We start from the raw sequence: 14,432 nt of genomic DNA on the forward strand, positions 1-14,432 counted from the left end.
AATACCTACTATTATCATTTTATGATGTAAAGCAATCACATACAGTACATTATTTGACTACTCAAAAAAAACAGCTATGCATGCACCAAGTGATTTAACTCTGAAAGTGTCAAATCGTTTTTGGGAGTGCCTTTGTTTTTACAGCCTGTTGTCTGTCCTCAGATGAGTTAACACAGATAATAGAGAGTTCTAGTGAACACAGCACACATGTTTACAGCCACTGAAACCTGATGAATATGATGTCACAATGACAGGATAATATTGATATTGTGACAATATGTTTTTCTTTCTTTATTATTTTTCCACCAAAAAATAGTGCTTAAAAATAGTTTTGACCGTTTAAAAAATATATATAAAATAAGGTAATTAAATCCAGGAAAAGAACACTTATCACGATATTACAATATCCAACAGTAATAATCTCATATAACGATATGCATATAATATGGACATATTGCCCAGTCCTATTATAAAGCAATGGTCTCTCTGGGTGTGGGGTGTTCCATGCTGATAATACTCACGCTCGGTCTCTCGCGCTCTCCTCCGCGCGCGCTCCCTCTCACGCTCCCTACGGTGGCTCAGGAGGGACTCTGTACCCGTCTCGGTGTCCAGGCCATCTCGACTGCTCACCGCGTTGGCACTGAAACGGAAACATTTGTATAATTTCTGCAAGATTCAAACAAAATAAATATTTGTCTCTCTGGCTTGCTCTCCCTCTTTTGCACACACACACACACAGGTTATAATCAATTCTGTAATTAACCTCTTTTCAACACACTCTTGAATCAGCAGCATTCTACCTCTGCCTCACTGCTATATTTTGTTTGGTTTGCTGCACAGCCTTGGAGGAGAACCCAACTCATATTATAACACATGCTGCTTCAAATTCAGCCCCCCTGGCCAGAGGAGCGACCTCATTGTTGCGTGATATGTGATGTGTTTCTCACTAAGTGTCATTAATGACCAGATACCCTGAGAGGAAGCCATTCTGTACAATGCAAGCATTAATGAGCCCTATTGAAAGCCCAGATGGCGCCCGTAGCATGATGGAGAGACAGAGAGACAGAGAGACAGAGAGAGAGTGAGAGAGTGAGAGAGAGAGAGAGAGAGAGAGAGAGAGAGAGAGAGAGAGAGAGAAAGAGAGAAAGAGAGAGAGAGAAAGAAAGAGAGAAAGACCAACAGACAGACAACAGACAGAACAACAAAAAGAAAAGAAGATAGAGGGGTCTGAATTGCTAGATCAGGTGTGGGTTGCGCAATGAGCAGGGCTGACGTACGAGGGGTCGAGGGTATTGGGGGGGGGGGGTTTCTACAGGGGCCCTGGGGCAGATTGTTATTCTATCAGATAGGCTGTTGCCCCAGGCGCTGGGGTTAAGGGACGGACAAGGCCACCAGGCACCAGGCGCTGGGGTTAAGGGACGGACATGGCCACCAGGCACCAGAGAAACCCGAGGCGGGTGAGAACAACACTCACCACTGTCTGTCTGTCACACACGCTTAGGCGTGGAGGATAAACACACATACCTTATACACCTGCACAAACAATCGCACATGTAAACACCCCCAAGCACACACACACATGCATGCATTCACACACGCGCACGCAGAGACACACACGCACGCACAGCACGGACACATCATTTTGCAATCTTTTTCTTACATTCATATTATCATAAGATATCTGTTATATCTCCTTACCCTACCTTAAATTGACCATACCAGCAGTCTGGCATGTTGAGCCTATTGATTACGGCTCATACACATGATATTACTGCCGTCTATTTAACAAAGAATATTGTGGATTTGTCACATTTTAAAAAGGAAGCCATTGCAATATGAAAACCTTCCAGCAGAGACTTGAACCTTGCTTGAGAAAAAATCCAACATACTAAACACCACTATGTTGTTATGTTGGGTCAAAGTGAGGTTAATGTTGTGTTTTAATGCATTTTAAAGCGTGGATTAATGTGAAAAGGGTGGCCGAAAATAGTCCCCAGATTAAATATTGATTTATAGGGGCGGGGGGTGTCTGGTGGTTCAGTCAGTTAGTTCACTGCCACTGACCACATGCTCCTTGAGGGTCTCGAGGACCCAAGTTTGAATCCAACTCCTGTCTCACATGTGTTCTCTCTCTCTCTGCCCTATAGGTTGCCGTCTTTAAATAAAGCATTACCAAAATGCCCGCCAAACATTTAAAAATAAAAAAGATTGGTTTATAAATTATAAATTCAAACATTCATTAACCTCACATTGATGTTTAGCAAAAATACTCAAATATTGATGTAAGTTTGGTACTTAAATTCAATTTGAATGACTTTTGAATCTTAAACAAACCATTAACATGAACATATTCTGTTGTCTATGTATATTGTACAGTATGGATGAAGCTGTAATAGACGATGACATTTATTGACTAAACTGACTGACCTAAGCCTAACCCTTAACCTTGACCTTAACAGGTACACGTGTTACTCCAACCTTATGACAATGCAGTAAAACCAAACAAACAATTTTGTCCCTAATTAGACATGCGTCTCCAATCAACTGGTCCACAATTTGTCCAGTACACCACAGAATGTGGCCTACTGTATGTAAGGACACACACGCACATCCATGCACAGACTCGTTTGCACATACAAACCTCATTCTGTACTCATACCATACATACTCAAACCAAAGTAAACACAGAGCCCCCAGAGACAGGATGAGACACGCACGGTTACATGTCTCCTACATGTGTAAACAACTCTACTGTAAAATAACTGATCTACAAGCTACCAAACGCAACGCAGCTATACGGGGTACAAATGGGTTTCAACCATTTTCATCCTGGCGTCCCCGTTTCGGGCATCTCATTACAGGTGAAAATTGTAGGGATGCACCGATTAATCGGGCGAAGATCATTACCGCCCGATACTCGCCTTGTTGACTGCCATCGGTGTATCGACAAATAAGATGACCTTCACCAATGCCAGTGGCCAATGTTTATCTGTTGTTTCATAATTAAACATAATTGAAAATGTGAATATGTGCTTATTAAAAGATAGAGTGATGAAGGGCTGAAAGACTTTAAAACAATTATTTAGTATATTAAAAGGGAGAAAAAATAACAAAAACTAAACAAACAAACAAAAAACGGCATCAGCTATCGGCCAAAATTGTTATCTGTATCGGCCCAAAATGTCCTCATTGGTGCATCACTAGACCATTTTTAAATTGTGAAACTAGACGATTTACAAGCTCACAACGTGACGCATTGCGACACGTTGTGAGCTTGTAAATCACCTATTTCCGCTATTCATCACACGACGAAGTAAGCAGGGCTTAAGAAAGAGATAAAGGAAGATGCAGACATCATGTTGCGGGCTAGGGTATTTCCCCCCCCAACGTGTGCATGATCGATACAAATGCGAAAACATCAGAGGGGGGACGTGCTGCAGCGTCTGTCGTGTTCGCTCAGCAGGAGCGGGGGGGCGCTCAGCGGCGCATGTTGACATGTTCCTGCGTCGGAGAGTCCTTAATAATGCGCGCACCTGGGCTTTTTTGCTCTCCGGCTGCTGCTGCTCTTGCACTCCGGCAGCAGGTCAGTGCACGCATGCAAATTCCGCATGCTATAAAAAGCACGTTGTGGCGGTGGACGCTCATGAAAGAGGGCACGTGGGTTTGGGCTTTTGTCATTTTGCTTGTTTGCGTGTGTGTGGTTGGTGGAAAGGCTGCGTGATGATGGCTGATGTGTCTGTCTGTCTGTCTGTCTGTCTGTCTGTCTGTCTGTCTGTCTGTCTGTCTGTCTGTCTGTCTGTAGCTGCAGTCCTGCCAGGCAGGGGGTCTACTGATCCTGGGGGAGATTAGCCGGGGCAGTACGGCTGCAGCTGTGAACAAACGACACTTGCTACGTGCACATGCACACGCACACACACACAGACACGAACACACACACGAACACACACACACACACACACACACACACACACACACACACACACACACACACACACACACACACACACACACACACACACACACACACACACACACACACACACACACACACACACACACACACACACACACTGCTGCCAGTCTCCCACCCGCCCCCTCCCTCCTGGGAAATGGAGATGGGTGCTTTTAATGTCCGCTAATCCGGATTACCGAGCAGCAGCAGCAGCACATCAATTCTGTCCGTTTCTCAACCCGAAACACCTCTTGTGCCTGCTCATCAAATGCGCCATTCACACCGACGGACACATCAAATAGGTGGTGGGGGGGGGGGGGGACGACGACGAATGAAGTGGTAATAATATTCCAGGCTATTTTACAAGGGAGAGGTGGTGGAAGACGGAGGGGGATTCGTTTCTTCCAAGACAGAGGCGGAGGGGCTGCTTTGCAAAACAGGGGAATTCACCACGCTGTTTCTCCAGAGAGAAAAGCCTGCCTGTCTGGCTGGAAGAGAGACAGAGAAAGGGAGAGTGAGAACGAGGGAGGTGGGGGTAGGGGGGGGGGGGGGGGTGACGTGAGGCAGAGGGGGGAGGGCGCCATGACAGAAACGCTATCGTTTTCTTTTCTTTTTTTCCACCACAAGGTGGCGGCAGGCCCAGCAGTGAGTGAAAGTGGTGGGACTGGGAACAATAAAATCATCAGGCCAGCTGACAGTCAAAGCAGCAGGGAGCAGCCCCACAGAGGGCAAAAATGAGCCCAGACGTCAAACAGTGGATAAAGAGATACCCTGAGACATGACAGATTGCATGTTCTCAATATAGAGTCCCAGCTGTATTTGCTGTGCTGCTGCTGCTGCAACGGCAACAACCCCCCCCCCCCCACCCCCACCACCCCCAGGCCCTTCCAGCTATATTTAGCTTCGGGGGCCTTTCTCCTTGACTAAGAGCAGAGGGAATCTCTAATAATCATAAGCTGTTAGACGTTAAAGTCTGGGGTTCTTAATGAGGAAATGTCTCCATCAGGTCAGTGTTCCATGACCCAAATGCCAGGTCAACTGTCTTTTAACCATTTATTTAATCAAGGGCAAATGTATGGCAATTGCTTTTTTTATTTTTTTATTTATTTCAATATTTGTATACGGTTTAAAAAGAAAAACATCTAAATCTTTCGAAAATATTTGATCTGAAGCTCACAACGTATCGCATCTCTATGTTCGAATAGCCAAAGTTTAAATAAGGCTTAACCTGTAAATCCTTGCTCACAAACAGCACACACGCTATTTTTTTTTTTTTTGACAAATCTCATGCACAAACAGTACTTTTTTTTTTTCACCACATAATATTTACTAATATTTGCAATACAGTATGTACAGTATATACAGTAGCCTATTCTCATATTTCTGCTGCACGAATGTATATTCTGTACATATTCGGTTGCAAATTTATTCTCCCATTTAAATTCGGCATAATTCTATATTCCGAATTCTTTCCCTCTAGCTGCATTTTTTTTTGTTACATAGCCTACCTCAGTATCTTCAGTGAAGACGCTATTTCAAATTCTACATCGCATCTATTATAAATATGCTAGTCTACTGTAGATGAGGACCTACAGTCCTACACAAGGCATTCAAGGGCATACCACCCCCGCGCCTTCAGGACATGATCCAACCCTTCCTGCTCACTTACAGAACATCAGGTAACAGGCTGCTTGAGCCTTCCCTGAAACCAGTGGTGGAAGAAGTACTGACATGTTTTACTTACTGTAAGTAAAACTACCAATACCACAATGTAGATATACTCTGTTACAAGTAAAAGTCCGGTATTCCAAATTTACTTGAGTAAAATACGAAAGTATTGGCATCAAAATATACTTAAAGTACCAAAGGTAAAAGTAGTTATTATTATTATGCAGAATGTCCCATTTCAGAAGTTCAATATGGATACAAAATCTTTTGAAAATAGCAGATCTACAAGCTCACAACGTGTCGCTTTTGCATCACGTTTGTAGATCTGCTATTTTCAAAAAGCTTAAGTACAGTATTATTTAAAGGTCGAAGTGGTTAATGTATGTTTTGTAATAATATTCAAAATCTTCAAAGTAACTAGTCTTCAAATAATTGTAGTGGAGTAAAAGTACATATTTGCCTCTGAGATGTAATGGAGTGGAAGTAAAAGTATTGAAAATTGGAAATACTCCAGTAAAGTAAAAAATATATACGGTACCTCAAAATTGTACTTAAGTACAGTACTTGAGTAAATGTACTTTAGTTACTTTACGCCACTGCCTAAAACAACCCTGGACAACGCTCCACACATCCTAGGCTCTTCTCTCTCCTGGCTCCCAGGCTGTGGAATAAACTCCCCCTTGCAGTAAGAACTGCAGACTCACTCACAATTTTTCCGTCACAGTCAGAAAACTCACCTCCTCTTCAGACTCCACCTAGCACTCCCCTCTCCTGGTATCACTTCTTGTCTCCGTTTTGATAGATGCTAGTTATACTATGCAGATAATATGTTGGTTACTAGTTTTTTTTGTTTGTTAATTAGCTTTGTTTTTACTTGACCACAAATATTGAGAATGTTATTTAGATAGCATGTTGTTACTACGTTTGACGTGGTATCCTATTTTCTTGGAAGCACTACATTGTTTTCTTCTGACCGTTTACCCTCTCATTTGTTGACTAGGGTTCAAGCTTACTCTACACACCTGTAAGTCTGTTAAATGACTAAATTGAAATTGTAATGGTCTATGGTCTATTCTGTACAACACCAATGTCTGTGTATCTAGTAGATGCTGTAACACCTACTGTATAAGGTTACTCTACACTTTTATTACTTATTACAGCCCAGCACCCTTTGCTTGAATTATAACCTTATTTACCTACTTGTATTATACCTATATTTCATTATAATAAAATATATATTGTTGCTGTCGGGCATAATCCTTGTATCTCCATATTTAAACTAATTAAATTAATGCCCTACTTCGTCATTCGATTACGACAGTGTCACACAAAAGTAGCAAAAATACGTTCTACATTCTACAAAGCTCTTAACATTCTACAAAGCTCATAACGTGTCACATTGCGACGCGGTCATTGTTACACAGAAGTAACATTTCTCTGAACATACTGATATGAGCACGTGACAAACTAAACCTCTTCAACGTTGAATCATCCATATGCTGTTATATTCTTGATTTCTAGGATCTACAAGCTCACAACGTGGCGTGGCGCGACGTGCTGTGAGCTTGTACATCTGCTTTTTTGGCCCGAGGGACAAAGAGTAAATCAGGCAGTGTTGGAACAGCACAGGACACACATGGCTGGGTCACATATCTCTTTATTAACCCATTTAGATCGGGAAAAGTGTCGTTTTAGATTTCCTTGGCTATTCAAAAATAGCAAATATACATAGCGCGGCACTCAGTGCCGCGCCATGAGCTTGTATATCTGCTATTTCTTTTAATCTGTGAAAATTTGGGAAAAGAAAACATTTGTAACACAAATCTTTGCTTCTGGGGATTCTACAAATGTCTTCTAAATCCTGAAAAACGTACTATATCAGTGGTTCTCAAACTTTTTCATGTCAAGGACCCCCAAAATTATATGTATTTGGCCGCGGACCCCCATCTCAAAATATTTAGTTCCAGGGACCCCCCAGAAGCAAAGATTTAAGTTTAAAATGTTGGCTTAAAAAACATATATATTCAAAGATTTGCAGAAATGTTGTCACGATTTTTCAACTAATTTCAGATCCACAAGCTCATAGTGCGGCACTTGGCGTCACGCCGCAACTTGTATATCTGCTATTTTTGAATAGCCAAAGTACAAAATAATGGATAAAGTGGTTGCACAGATGCGTTCCCGGACTAAATGGGTTAACAGCAAGCCGGGGTATGGATGGCTGCTCTTCAGGGCTCCACACAATGGGCCGCATTGAGCGCCAGTATTTCCCTGAAGATGTTTACGCATTCACGGCTATTTGTAGAATCTGTAACACTGTGGGGGGGGGGTGCATCATATGCACGATGCTTACATAGATAAGCACACGCATCATGTCCTACCGTACAGTGCCAGTCCTACCGTATAAATGGGGGTAAGATGGGCAGATTAGGAAGTACAGTAGAGAGAAGATACACAGACACGCGCATGTGTGTGAGAAACAAACAAGATTATTATAATATTATTCATCATTCATTTCTGAAGATGACATCTTCATCATTTGCATTCACATGCACTCATGTGAGTCTACACACACACACACACACACACACACACACACACACACACACACACACACAGACAGTAAGCAGTAATGTTCTCCTTTATGCACACACAGGAATACACACACCAGACGTCACGTTCACACGGCAATCGCCAAATCCCACAGCTCTATTCCGAGCAGAGACCACCACCACGAGACCACCACGTGGGACGACCGTCTCTGATGAGCACCGCTTGCAATCTGATTAGCCCATATGGCAAGCAGCTCATTAAAAAGGTCAACCCCCCCCCCCCGCCCCCGCACACAGATTTTGTGTGTTCTTCGCCGAATCTGTGGCGTGTGCCCACACGAGTGTAATTGTGCATGAAAAGAGTGCAACAGCCAATCACAGAGGGAGGCCCGTGTTAATGAGGCATACGTACTGGAAGGAAGGGGGCCGCGAGTCCCCGATGCCCCCGGTTCTCTCCAGCGGGGGTGGCAGGTCTGGGTGGCTCTCTGTGCACTGAGAACCACCGTCACTGTGGGCACTCTCTGCTAGGACCAACTGAGAGAGAGACAGAGAGAGAGAGAGAGAGAGAGAGAGAAACAGACAGACAGAGAATGATTAACCACTCATTTATGAGAATGTTTGCTACATTAATTCATTCAAACAATCAGTCACAAACTATGTTACAACGTCCCCCAAAATAAATTTTGAGCAACACATCTACAAAAGTGATTGCCATATCGTTTACAGAAAAAAAGTACGCCTTCATAGTCACATATATTTTTGAACTCATCCAAGTCCTACATTTTTTCAGACAGACAGACAGACAGACAGACGTTAAAGCGGTGGTTTTCAACATGAAAACTGTGGACCCCCATGGGGGTTCCAGAGTAGGGGTCCCAGGGGTCCTGGGGGGGGGGGTTTCCAGGGGGTCCCCAGCAAAATGTGTTAATACAGCATCACAATCATTTTAATCCCCTTTATCCATTTATATATTTTTTCAAAGTGTCTTGAAAAATGTTGAATAATTTCAGATTTAATTATGATTCAATTCACTTATTACGATAGAAACTATGCATGGCATGCGTGGCTAATGGCTACCACAATATCGACGTATCTACAATTCAATATCAACATTATGAATCTATTTCTCATGTACTTTTATGACATTCAAAAAAACATCTATAGATGGCAAGATCCATAGGACAGAATTATTTGAAATGGGGGTTCATGGTGAAATGAAAGATAAGTTGGGGGGTCTGTGACAAAACTTGAAGAGCGTGGACTGAGTTTAAGTTAGAGTTGGTTACTTGACTATTATATTAGGCATTTCCAAATGGCTTTCATATCATTTTTTATAATCGATTAAATTGATTCCACCCTTAATTCATACTATTTGCAGACAGCGTCGTCACAAGATGTTAAAAAGGGTTGAATGTAGTCTCGTGCATCTCCGCAGAAACAAATATTACTTTGTCTTCTCAACCAGAGTATGCACTATGCAACGTTTTATGACAGCATCTGTGACCATACATTTTTCCAGAGGTACTGCACGCGACACCCTCTGTGGAGCTGCTCCGTGTATTTTAGTCGTTTTGACGTCACTGCCACATCGTTCAGCGCTTAAATTCACCTTAACCACTTAACCCCCAGCATCCATATTCTGGGGAAAACTTAAACACACACACACTTGAATGTTGTCGATCCAGTCTAATCAAATATTCCCTTTATTAAAGATTGATGACAGTGGTCAAATAGTGAGGAATTTGTAATTACAGGAGACTCCACAGAAACTAGATAATAAATTAAATATTAATATTATGGATCTTTCCTTAAAGGAGGAGTTCACCCAAAAAATGACTTATTTTCTATCAATTACACACCCCATGAAGCCTTGATTTCATGGATTTATTTTTGTTTTTGTGGCATTCCTAAGACAATAATTTGATGACCGTGTGTATTTCCGGTAGGAGACACAAATACTCTACTTTGTGTCTCCTACCGGATACATTAGCCGGTAGGAGACGGGACAACACTCACACAATTATAATTACGTGGCAATAAAGTGACGTGATTTTTTTTTTTTACGAAGCGAGGCTGATTTTTCACTGTGGATAAAGGCATCAACCTGCATTATACTGCATGAGGCATCACCAAATTACAGTCATTGTTTGATGTGAAATATTGTCGGATACATTTTCAGGGTCATTTGCTCGTCTCTCTCCCGGTGTGGTAGGACGTTTCAACCCTATATATTATACTTAGTTGACCGGGTTCCCTCAGGGCTCAGTCTATACTAGGGCCGCTAGTATTTCTACACCAAATCTCTTTGAAATAGAGCAAGCTCACAACGCAGTGCAATCCGCCGCGTTGTGAACTTGTAGATCGGCTATTTCCGGCGAATGCCCCCCCCCCCCCCCCCCCCCCCAGAATAGGGACGCTGGGGTTCAAGTTGTTAAAGGACGTTGCCTAGGGGCAGAATAATGGCGGTATATGGATCATTATAATTCTACTTGGAAAGAGGCTAATTTAAGCACTGGGAACCGCTGCTGGACTGTATGTGAGTCACTATGGTGATACGCTGCCTCAACCTGTGCCACTCTGTGCTGTATGAGATGCTTTATGTACCCTTTAAATGGAGGAACATTCCATCGTTTCAACACTTCCCATCGTGCACCTTTGTGTGTGTGTGTGTGTGTGTGTGTGGGTGCAGAACTGGATGAAGCGCTGGCCTGGATGCTCTCTGCTGATTGGCCTTTTATACTTTTTGAATACAAATGTTCAGGTTAACAGTGAGCTCACAGTGAGTCACGCAGCACTGCCTGCCTGCTCTGTACCCTAACACAAAGGAAATGCTGCTCTCTATATAGGACACACATGTTTGTTAAAGTGGGGGCCAGTTGGACAGAGGAAAATAAATTATTGATCATTTATATATATATATATATATATATATATATATATATATATATATATATATATATATATACATATATATACACACACATATTTATATACACATATATATATATATATATATATATATATATATACACATGCCGTATCCAACATGGCAGCCATGTCAACTAACACACAATGTCATTTACAGCTAAACGTTGCTCTCAGGAATGTTTTTGAAAACATTCTATTTTATCAACACTTCCCGTTGTTTTCCGATGCGACATGTTGCACTGGACACACCTGGCATAAATGAATGGACTGCTTTCTGAAATGAATGGACTACAAAATGAAATCCTTCGTTTTGTTGTTAGTTTTGGGTCATTTAAAAAAATAATTGTATTAAGTAGCCGTGTAATGAGCGGGATAATCAATGAGGAGCAGGTCACCCCTTCAGGGTGATGAAGACCCCTCCGCTAAGCATCGGGGCTTAATCACCCTGTCTGGGTTTATTTCTCAATAATGACCTGCTCCCCATTGGTTATCCCTTGCATAACTAGTACATCTGCAGTGGTTGGAGGAGGTCTCCCTACTCTTCCATTGAGACATTTAGTGTCTGGTGTCGGGTAGGACACCTATATTGGTTGACAATATCAATTCATTATTTGAAGCAGACGGCGCACCAGATTGGACACTAGATGCATCGACATCGTTATTGAAGTTCGGACATCGTTGCAAAGACCTGTGTCTATTGGGAGAGTGACACAACGGACATTTAAACTCAAGGGTCTCAAGGGTCCTGCTGGCCGATCCACACGGTCACGACTTTTTTCTGTTCTGGCCCCACAGTGGTGGAATGGACTTCCCACTGATGTCAGGACAGCAGAGTCACTAACCATCTTTCGCCGCAGGCTGAAAACCCAGGAAACACTACCCTTCCTCTTTGCCTGGCCTACTTGTTGTTAACTAGTTGTACGAACGCTTGTTTTATTGTTGTATTGTTTTATTGGATCTTGTTTAGTTGATACAATTAGTTCTAGCTATTTCGTCTCACCTGTCTAAGGAAATAGGAAGCGGATATATTGCACTTTCACCTTAGCCTTAGGTATACTCTTGGTTGCTTGTTTTTGCAGAAAATGCACTTACGACTTCAGGTGATTAGTAGTTTTCGTTCCCTACCTATGTTGAATGCACTTATTGTAAGTCGCTTTGGATAAAAGCGTCTGCTAAATGACTGTAATGTAATGTAATGTAAACTGTATGGATTGTATCTTTAATTAAGCGATAAGCTCTAGTTAGCTGGTATACAGAACATTTCCCACACCCACACATTCTGATATGAACGATGAAGCCATCACACGTTTGAAACTCACAATAGTAAATGACACTGATGATCATGCCAGCAACCGTGACTTTACAATCATGCCATCTGGACGAAGACACAGAACTTTGAGATGGGAAAGAATTGTTTAGTAGGAGTTTAGTCCACTCTGCACTAAACAAACTGCCTCGCTGATGTGTTGGTTTGTGTATTTTGGGGAGCCCATGTATTGTCTTTATGTTGTGTTGTAGTATTGTTTTTTCCAACACCCCTAATTGTTATGTTTTTCTTTTGAACAGACAGTGACACGGAATATCCCTTTGGGACAATAAAGACTTATTATGATTATGATCATAATCACTGCGGTATAAACAGGTACAGTATGCTAGTGTTTGTAGCCTGCAGGCGCACGCTGGCCAAGGGATAGAGACATGGCCAATGGCCAGAATGTTTGTTACCAAGTTGCTTATTTCTAACCTAAAATGTTTTCAGATACCTATTTTAGTGTGCTGATTAAGTTTACAATGAGTAATACACCGGGACGTAATCTTGACTGAGATTCAAAACGGAGCAGTTCTGTAATTAAAAGCAGGTGTGTTTGGAGGAACATGCAGATATGGGAATCACACAGGTGAACGAAATCAAGATTCATTTATATTCATTCATAGTGTATCTAGGTCATCACGCAGCACGTTTTCGTTCACAAGTAATTAAGATTGGCCTTTTAGGGACTTTTGATATAATAATTCGATTAGGTATGTCTATATTATGACCACGGATATGCTCTAAAAGTGTGAAAAACATATTTTTCACTACGTCTTTAAGTGCTACCACACTACAGTTAACTTGTGTGTCGCAAGCTGCGTGTTACACAAGTGAAGTGATAAAGGTTCGTCAATCACCATTAACATGACTAGCTAGTTTGATGTTCTAGTTTTAGTGGTCAGACCTCGTCGGCGCTGCCTGCATATTTTTACTACAAAGTTCAACTCCTAATGGAGTGCAAGTGCTCGCATCACATCTCTGAAACAGCGTGGTGAGATGTATGCTGAAGAGTGCTTGGATATAGCCGTGCGGAGGCGTTTCGCTCATTCTACTACAGTATACGGTACGCCGGTCTCGACGGGTACATTTACATGATCCACAGGGGGCTGCGCATATCTTTGGCGAGCGCTGAGCCAGCGCAGCCCTCCAGGCACGCTGCCAGGAGGAGCGAGGGGGGACAGCGGAGCGCCATGATCCATCTCACATACCCAGGACACCACTCTGCCGTTGAAGCAGGGCAGCTTGGCGTTGTCGTCGGAAATCTCCTCTTTGACGACCCTATAGGAAACAGGACAGAGAGATGCAGCCTGTTAGCGCTTCATTTTTGTACGCCGTCGCAGGACGGCGTCGCACACCTAAAATAGCAGATCTTCAAGCAGAGCTTTGAGATCTGCTATTTTCTTAACCACTTGAACCCCAGCATCCATATTCGTTGCTTGTGAGCTTGTAGATCTACTATTTTTGGCAAAAAGTTTGGTGTAGAGGGGGGGGGTCCAAATACACAGCCAACTCAGGTCCGTTTTTACTAAGTCTAGGGTTCAAGTGAGGTTAGGCTATCATATCAGGAGGATGCAAGCATGCACCATGCACTATACACACAGTACCACCACCATGCACTATACAGTACCACCATGCACTATACAGTACCACCATGCACTATACGGTACCACCATGCACTATACAGTACCACCATGCACTATACAGTACCACCATGCACTATACAGTACCACCATGCACTATACAGTACCAGCATGCACTATACAGTACCACCATGCACTATACAGTACCACCATTGCACTATACAGTACCACCATGCACTATACAGTACCACCATGCACTATACAGTACCACCATGCACTATACAGTACCACCATGCACTATACAGTACCACCATGCACTATACAGTACCACCATGCACTATACGGTACCACCATGCACTATACAGTACCACCATGCACTATACAGTACCACCATGCACTATACAGTACCACCATGCACTATACAGTACCACCATGCACTA

At 42.6% G+C, this 14,432-nt stretch overlaps 1 protein-coding gene across 4 annotated transcripts in view; it reads right to left on the reverse strand.

Moving 5' to 3' along the window:
* The window catches only part of LOC311052917 (segment polarity protein dishevelled homolog DVL-1-like), a 53,206-nt gene that overhangs the window by 21,781 nt on the left and 16,993 nt on the right, over positions 1-14,432 (reverse strand). For all 4 annotated transcript variants that reach the window (XM_084068222.1, XM_084068220.1, XM_084068221.1 and 1 more), the window contains exons 2-4: positions 13,621-13,690; positions 8,585-8,706; positions 522-640 (exon numbers count right to left, since the gene is read on the reverse strand). In XM_084068222.1, coding sequence (XP_083924348.1) covers positions 522-640; positions 8,585-8,706; positions 13,621-13,690 — 311 coding nt within the window. The remainder of the gene's footprint in view (positions 1-521; positions 641-8,584; positions 8,707-13,620; positions 13,691-14,432) is intronic.

Source organism: Gymnoscopelus microlampas (assembly GCF_963454915.1).
Source record: "Gymnoscopelus microlampas genome assembly, chromosome: 10".
NCBI lineage: Eukaryota > Metazoa > Chordata > Actinopteri > Myctophiformes > Myctophidae > Gymnoscopelus > Gymnoscopelus microlampas.